General features: G+C 47.1%; 1 protein-coding gene across 3 annotated transcripts in view; it reads left to right on the forward strand.

Annotated features, from left to right (window-relative positions):
• Positions 1–5,028, forward strand: part of CLCN2 (chloride voltage-gated channel 2) — a 39,785-nt gene extending 34,757 nt beyond the window's left edge. For 2 of the 3 annotated variants that reach the window (XM_066619770.1, XM_066619771.1), the window contains exons 17-23: positions 43–148; positions 240–316; positions 491–544; positions 2,789–2,827; positions 3,192–3,296; positions 3,872–3,958; positions 4,834–5,028. In XM_066619770.1, the coding sequence (XP_066475867.1) occupies positions 43–148; positions 240–316; positions 491–544; positions 2,789–2,827; positions 3,192–3,296; positions 3,872–3,958; positions 4,834–5,028 (663 nt within the window). The remainder of the gene's footprint in view (positions 1–42; positions 149–239; positions 317–490; positions 545–2,788; positions 2,828–3,191; positions 3,297–3,871; positions 3,959–4,833) is intronic. The other variant, XM_066619773.1, reaches the window with a different exon arrangement.
• The last annotated feature ends 3,688 nt before the right edge of the window (positions 5,029–8,716 follow it).

Consider the following 8,716-nt stretch of genomic DNA (forward strand, 5'->3'; position numbering starts at 1 on the left):
TTCTTGGAATATCGTGCAGCTTGCTGTTCTCTCTCAACCCAGGTTGTCACTGAGGAATCTTCTTTTGTCCCACCACGGAGTGAGTCCCGCAAACCCCTGAAGCCGGCTCTCAAGCGAGCTTCAAGCACTTTATGTGAGAGTCCTACAGGTCAGTTCTGGGCCCCCTTTAGCCCTATCAGATCCCCATCAGCCAGGCCTGACTGAGGCCTAACTGCGTCTCTTTCTTTGTCTGTGGACAGCTGGGACTGTGGACCCCCCAGGCATCGCCTTGAGGAGCTTGTTTTGTGTTAACACCCCAACGGCAGAGACTGCTGAGGTGAGGTCTTCTTTTCCCCGCCCCTTCTTGGGTGTGTTTCTGGGCAGAGGGTTCCCTGGGTCACTATTTAGACTTATGTGACATTCGTGTTGCCGTCCCCGCTGGCCCTCTCCCATAATTCCTCTCTCTCTTCCCTGTGTTTTTTTTCCTCCTGGTAAAATAATAAAGGATGAGAATTCGGGCCTGTCTGAAAAGCGCAAGTCGAAGCGGGTCCGCATTTCCGTGGTGGTAAGTGTGGGCCAAGCCACATCCATACCACTCCTCCTAGACAATCATGGGGCAGGAAATTTCCCTGCCTTCAACTTGTCCAGCAAGGTCTGGGACTGTGCTGAAGGTTTTGATGGTACTGAGACCTCACAGCGCTAGCTTGCCCAAGATGCTCTGATGTCTGAGGTAGAAAGTCCTTGCGCACATGCATGCCCATGTTGCACATTAAGATGGAACTGTTTTCATGGACATGCCTAATTGAACTGGGGTGGGGGGGCTACACAAGATGACTTCAACTCTCCTTTAGAACTCAGGGTTGACAATGAAATTGAGAGGCAATCAGCTCAGGACAAAATACAATACCTTTGTTACACAGTGCACAATAAGGGTGTGGATTTAGTGATGGCTAGTAGCTTGAATTTTTCCCAGTAAAAATTGTAGTACATCATCACTGAAGATAGGTCTGGTGGGTATGACAGCTGTATAAAGCTTCCATGTTCAGAGGCAATATATCTGGTTGGTGAGTGTCCCCGAGACATCTGGCTAGCAAGGCTCTTCTTATTTGGGAGAACAAGAGAATGCATTGGCTAGGGAGAGAGCCCAGGTGCTCCCTGTGCATTTGCTGCACAGATGGCAGCCAAAGAGGCTGCTGCGCCCTTTCCTGGCTAGTGGGGAAAAATGTCTTTGCATTTGATACCCTCCAGTGCAGAAGTGGGGCAACTTCAGAACCTTCAGCACAGTTCAGCCTCGTGTTTGATTAATCTTCTGTCTTAGTGGCAGCCCAAAAAATACCACCCTCTCTCTTTTTACAAACTAATTGTAGAGTGAGCTCTTCTGTGGAACAGCCAATCAGAAATCTTCACTGACTTTAATCCAACCAGAATATTGCCCCCCAGCTAATTTGCTCCTCTCCCAACTAGTGAAAACTTTGCACCACTGGACGGATTCTTCTGTCAGCATCAAGGCAGTCGTGATTTTGTTGTCTCCTTGAGGGTTTTTCTGCAGCTAACCTCAGACTTTTTAATCCTAGTGCAACTTCTGGTGCTATGCTTTTCTCAACAAACAACTTCTCTTTACTTACTTCATATCTGGGTGTAGAGGAAACTATTTCTCTATCTAGATCTATTTTGAAAATGGAAGTCAGTAGAGCAAATTGTCACTCCTGCAGTTAAATCTATATTGTGATGTGCAAAGGGCTTTTATGGCCGTGATGAGGGTCTTTGGCAGTGATTGGCTCACTTGTGTAGCTGTCACAGAAGGGCCTCTTACTGTCTTTGTCTGAGTTACTCGCATTTCCAGGCTGTATAGCTACTGGAAACCAGAAAAAAGACTAAGCAGAGAAGGGATTTGTATCTGACCAGAAGCTGGTCAGAGGTGAGGAAGACAGGTCATATATTGAACTGAAAGTACCAGCAAAGTCTTTGGCTACAGGTCTAGCTTGTGCACTTACATGATGAACTTGTGAACTGATCTGGAGTAAGAGAACAGAATATTGTATTCCTGGAAAGAGAGGCCCTGAGGATCACGTCATGCATAAAGGTTTTTTTTTAAGGTGCACAGCTAGAATCATAACATGCGACTAAGATGAACACCTGTTCAAAAGCAGTGCTTGTTGGAATGCCAGGATTGGCTGCGGCTCCCTGCCGAGTGTGGAAACGGGGATTGGCTGCCACGTTGTATGGAGAATGACCTTGAGACTTGTCAGTGCACAAGTTGTTCAGTCCACAGATGAATGCAAGAAACCCCTGAGCAGAAACCTGCTTTGTAGGCACGGCCAATGTACCTCTTAGTGAGAAGTGAACTCCCAAACCAAACGACTGCAGAGTCAAAACAGAAGCCAGTATTTACGAGGCTAGACAAAGAGTGAAACATTTGTGCAGGCACGCAAATACCAGCACTTGCCACATGAGGGCACAATTGGGCAACGTATTAGCCCAGCAAAATCGACAGGTGCAAATAACTTGTGATGACTTCCCCACATCAAAAAGTGACTCGTGATGTCACAAGCCTTTGACCACAGTGTGCCTGTGTTCAGTCTGTCCCTCAGAAATCTAAAGTGCTCGACCCTCTCTCCTTTTGGCCACCTCTTTCTTCTGGTTGCCCAGCTTTCTCCACCCTTTTGGCACAAAATCTGGGCAGCTTGGGTGTCCTCTTCTTCCACAGTGTGGTCACACTCTGTCCTGTTCCTATCTCTGTTCTTGCCAGCTCTCTCCTGCCCTCCCTGTCTGGCCTTGGCAAACCTGGATCCTTTTTGTTTTCTTGCAGGATGAATTTGAGGCAATTGGTGAGATGACCCCTGCCGAGGTGAGTATCTGTCACCATAAAAATGAAACAGAAAATAATCCAGATTTTTTTTTTTTGGGGGGGGGGGGGCTTCCCTACCATAACCTGTAGATGATTGAGAGGTACCTGATTTTCTGTTGGGTGTCAGCTGAAAACTACAGTGGAGTAGGGACCCGGTGACTTTACTTTCAGAACATGGAATAGTTTGATTGTCACATGACAAGTCCTAGTTTCATTTGCGTGGAAATAGAAAAGACTGTATGAGCCTGCCTGCCTCTGTGGCCACGCACTGATGTGGGGAGCATTCTCCCCCTTTAATTTCTTTTTACTGCCTTCACAAGCAGTTTAAAAGAAATAAAGCAACACCAGTTTTCTTGACTTCCAGATCTTGGAATGGGAGGAGGAGCAGCTCGATCAGTTTGTCAACTTCAACAACAGCAAGATTGACCCCGCCCCCTTTCAGTTGGTGGAACGCACTTCTTTGCACAAGGTGAGGAGAGGGGCTTGTTGGGTGTTTTGCAATTCTGCACAAGTGAATGCAGATTTTGCTAAAAAGTATAGAATTCAGCAGCTTTGTTTTTCCCCCCATGCTTGTGTAAGCCTTTATAAATAACTTTCTAGTCCTTATGCTTGTGGAAATGGTTTGAAAGTATGCAGGCATTATCTATTGGAAAACTGTGACGCTTGTGAAAACTTGGGCTAAACTGGATTTCAAAGGAGGCAGGGGAAACAGCTGCATGCATTGCGCGATTCCCTTTCCCTTCGCATGACGGACTCAAGCAGTATAAGCAATGCAAAATATATGTGAAGCTGTTAATTGAGATCATCAGGCTGCAGATTTATTTTGCTCAAGTGCAGAACATACAGAGACCACAGCTCAGCTGAGAGGTTCTCCAGAATGAGAAGATCATAAAGACTGGCATTGGACCAGAGGAATGCCCTGTACTGACCTTGAAAGGGATGTCTTGTGGCCATTGTCTGGTGCTTGCTGGGGTTCCTGGCCCAAGAACTGCCAATGACTGTCTCTAGGTGTTGCTGATGCTGCCTTGTGCTTGTCTCTTCCAGACACACACCATCTTCTCTCTCCTGGGAGTGGACCATGCATACGTCACCAGCATTGGGCGCCTGATTGGCATGGTGTCCCTCAAGGAGGTGAGTTCCACCAAGTAGGAGGAAAGCTTACAGGGGTTCCCTGACCATTGTCATGCCTGCGTGCTTCTTCCCCATAGCAGAACTGGTGTACTATCATACCAGAGATTTGACTTTGCCTCATTCCCACCCCCCACCCCCCGGTTTTCTTGTGGTAACTAGGAAGGAGTTGGAAACAGAGTCTGGAGCACTCCTCAAGTCCAGCCCTCCGCCCCCCCCTTTATCTTCCACAATCTCACTTGAAGACGATGAGATGGAACCCCTTCTGTTGAGCAAACTGCCTCAGAGATTTGGCTACAGGTCAAGAGGCCTCTGATTCAGATTTGCCACGAATTCAGTAGAGATAATTTTAGGCATGTCTCTCTGAACCTCACCCCTACCTGCGGTTTGAAGATAAGCACTGATCCTCCTTTAAAGGGGTGTTGTAAGATTGACAATATGATGTCTGAAATGCGTTAAACCTTGTAGAACGTTTATATTAAATTCCAGGGTTTGACGTTTATATAAATAGTTATTGTTGCCTTTATTGTTGATACCCCCATCATTTTTGCATGGCTACTTTTTCACTTGCACAGACCATTATGTGCCAAGTGTATTTATTTTATTTTTGACCTTGCCTTGTTCATTCTGGTCCTGTTGCAACAGCAAAGGGTTTCCTGAATCTAAAACCGTTTGGGATACGATTGTGAGGAGTGGTCACATTTTTTCTCCCTCTAGGAGAAGCCTGTTTCCAGCGTCTGCTGGTTTTTGCTCTCAGGGCATGTATGTTTGCGTGGCAGGTGGCGCATGGGTGTGCAATGTTTGTGAGCCATGTGTAGCAGCCAAGCACCCTGAACCAGCCTTGTTCATTCAATGCCTTTCACTCTTGATCTCTCCAGTTGCGGAAAGCCATTGAGGGCTCCGTTACTGCCAAGGGTGTGAAGGTACGACCCCCATTGGCCAGCTTCCGGGACAGCACAACTAGTAGCAGCGAAACGGAGGCCACAGAGATGCATCAGCTGTGGGACCGGAGGCACCGGCACTCTATCCCCCGAGAGTCCAGCCCTTCAGAGAGTGACGACAAGTGCCAGTGACAGCAGAGGGACGATGCCTTCAATTGCTCCATTGACAGGGCAGCATTGCCTGAGAATGGCAGCTGCTCTCGCCAAATCCCTGTGGGGTTCTTCACTCAGTCTTCCAACCCTGCAACTGCACTGAGAGGCTCATAAAAGACCATCTGCCCTGAAGACAGAGTAAGGAACTGGGACCCCTCTGAAGCAGCAAGTCTGCCCTGCTTCTTGGTTGGGAGGAGAGGAAATCTGAGACTGACTCTGGTCAGGTGTTGCTCCTCTTGCCAGCTCTACATGAAGTGTAGAGAGATGCTGGCATCTCTGTCTTGCCCAGTCTCTCACCCAGCCATAGGTCTCAGAAGGTGCCTGGATAAGAGGCCATCAGTCCCTCTCCCCCACCCCACCTTAGCTTTCCTCCTCACTCCACCTTGTAACTGGAGTTGGAAGTTTATTGTTGGTTTCTCTCAATCCAAAGGTTGGGAGGTGGAAATGAGATGGGGTAAAAAGTAGGTATATTTCAGTCATCTTCACTCCCTGTGCAGGTCACTTTTAAGAGGAGAGAACTATGCAGCTCCTCGCCTCTGCAGGCCAGGCCAGTTGGCCACCCCCAGGGCTCCAGCCTTGCTTGGTCTCCCCCAGGTTCCGTCACTGCTGTGCTTCCCCCCCTTTCAGGCAGTGAGTCTTGGCCCCTCTGGTTTACAGAGGACTGCAACAGCAGAGAGGTTTTCTGTTTTTATTAATTACATGACTGGACAGAAAAAGGCAAACACTGGATGTCTGAGCTCTTGAGCCCTTTTCTTCCCCCACCCCCAGGATTTGGAACTGCTGCCTTCTCCACAGCGTCCAGTGTATTCCTGGATCCAGGGAGGGGGAGAGGAGAGGAAAGTGGGGCTCCCATCTGAGATGTAAATACAGAGGTTTTTTATATTAATTTAATAAAAAAAATTGCGAATAGAGCTATAAAATAAACTTGTGTGTGGCTACTATATTTATTTAAACCACATGGTTTGCAGGCCTTGAGGCATGTGCATGTATTGTGCTGGGGGGGGCAGAGGGGGTTGAAAGTCTGGTTTAAAAGGAGTCCTCTTTTGCCCCATAAATTCTGATGTTTGATATTTTAATAGCAGTTGTACAGCATTTTTCTCCTCTTGATGTGCATTCCGATGTATTGATTATATTTTAATCTCCCTTTTCCATGAAGGAAGGTACGTAATTCTTTCCCCTGCACCCCCCCCACTGCAACCCCTGTGAGGATAATTTGTTTGTCCATGCCCATGGGTGTATGTGCGGTGTATAATGCATGTTCATAATACATGCACACACCCACACAACAGCCTACTGAGGATTTCACTTCATGCATCTGACAGAGTAGACTGGGGTCCACAAAATCTTCTGCCACAGTAAATGTGTTGATGGTACCCACAAATGTAAGGCACTTTGCTGTTCTTGCTTCTCTGGACTGGCACTGGTAGCACTTTGGAAGTGGGTGGGTAGCAACTGAAGTCCATCAATCTGCCTCTCCCAAAGCCCAAGGCAGCAAGCCCACTCCTTGAGTCTCATTAGCCCAGCCAGAGCTGCAGCTGGCCAATCTGCTGGAGGCCCTGGCCCAGCGACTTCTGGGCCTACTGCCTTGCCTGACCGCAGCTGGTTCCTCCTCCATCTACGGAGCAGGCCTTGGCTCAATCCTGAGAAAAGGTTTAATGGTGACTTTGTTTCTTAATGAGCTCCATGTTACAGAAGATAGAGGAGCAGGTGGCAGAGGTTAACTGAAGAGTGTGCACCATTGCTGGTGCTGTGCACAGGCTCCAGAAGGAACTGTGGGCATGGAAAATTCTTGCCATTTGCAAGTGGTCTGGAAGGCCTCCAAGCTTGGGCTGCCCCAGAAGTCAACCAAGGAAATTTAGAATCAGGAAGAGAACCCCCCCCCCCCACACACACACACACACATAATTTTTCTTTTAAATTAAGAGGTGCTGGCGCTCAACTTTGCCTGGAAGTCCTCCTGTCCGCTTTGATCTGGAACTGAGGGCTATATGTATTCTGTTGCAGATGCAGAGAGTAGGATTTTGGCTACTGAATTCAATGTCATGAAGATTTTTCTTTTCATTTTAAAACCCAAACTTCTAGTCCTCATGGTGTTAATAGGTTTTTAAGTGCCTGAGCAATGCCAGGTGAAATCTCTTGTGTTGGAAGGGAGCTCAATTTTTAAAAAGTCTTAAAAAGTTGCCTATTCAACATTTTGTTTGTTTGTAACATGATCCCCACCTTCAATACTGATTTAACTTTGGCTCATGTTTTACCAATCCAGCCAATGTGGCCTAAAGGTAAACTCCTTTAAACTCCACCATAAACTCCACCATTAATAGGTCTGATTCTTTTAAAAAGCAATCTATGTGTGATTGTTATCAGTAGGGATGCATGTGAAATCCACCACTGCTTGAATCTGCACCGGATTCCAAGATTCTGTATTCCCTGAAATATGTTCCAGAGCAGAGCTTAGCTCATTGATGCCTCAGGTAGGACAAACTGGGATAAATCTCTGCTAGAGAGCCTGACAAGCCACTGGCCATCAGTGTAAATATTACCTGGCTCTGTGGACCAATGGATTGATTGGCAGCTCCACATATAACTATGTAGCACATGGAAATTCTAACCTCTGGGAATTCCTGTCTGAGCCTTTAGCACATTTTTTGCTACTACTCAAGATCTGAATTCTTGCGTAGGTTTTTTTAAAAGATGAAAAGATTTTTTTTTCTTCCCCTAGAAGCCAAATTCTGTGCTAGATCCCCAGCCTTGGTTTGTGCAGTGGAGATGATGTTTCGTGGGAACTGACCTTCATTTATCACTGCAGGATTCTAGGAAGCCAGGACTCTACCCTGCAGCCCAGATCTTGCTGTTTTCTCTATCTTTTTTTTGCTGAAAACTCTCTTTGCCTAATCAATAGAGTCCAAGCTGCCCTTCCGGGAGCTGTGAAAGAGAATGCTGAGCCAGGAATCCTGGGCATGGGAATAGAGAGGAAACGGAAATAAAATTAATGCTATATAGAGATGTAATGAGCAGCTGGCATCTCCTTAGAAGGAATGAGGCAGCTAGCCAGAGTCTTTTCTGCCTTTGCCAGAGTCAGTGGGATCTGTAAAAATGAACTTTCCATAGGGTCTGGTCTGTTACAAAAAAAGGGGGGGTTCAGTTTGTGCTCCACGGTAATAAGAGTGAAAATGCAGAAGCCTCTTGTGGCAAAGCACAGGTGGGTAAATCCATTCACTGTGTAACCTCCTGGCTCACATACCTAAAACTCTGAGCCCTTTGGGTCAGAACTGAAAAGTGGCCAGCACATCCTGGGATTGGTTCTGGATCACAGGGATTTGGTATGCCCTCTTATCATGATGCTTAGGAAACCCTGTTCTCCCCAAAGGAGGTACCCTGCACATGCCTGATCTTGTCTGATCTCAGAAGCTAAGCAGGGTCAGGCCTCATTAGTACTTGGATGGGAGACTGCCTGGGAATACCGGGTGCTGTAGGCTTATACCATAGTCTTTCGAGACTGAAGGTTGCCAACCAGGTGCCTAGGTACTCTCTTGTTCTGCAACAGACACAGGTGGGAATATCCATAGCATGTCTATGCTGGGGCAGAGGGAAAGGGTTTGGGGGGAAAGAAACTAGCAGTCATGAGATGCAGTAGGAATTTCAATCAGGAGTAGAGAGGCCTTGCAGG

The sequence above is a fragment of the Tiliqua scincoides genome, chromosome 3 (assembly GCF_035046505.1).
Source record: "Tiliqua scincoides isolate rTilSci1 chromosome 3, rTilSci1.hap2, whole genome shotgun sequence".
NCBI lineage: Eukaryota > Metazoa > Chordata > Lepidosauria > Squamata > Scincidae > Tiliqua > Tiliqua scincoides.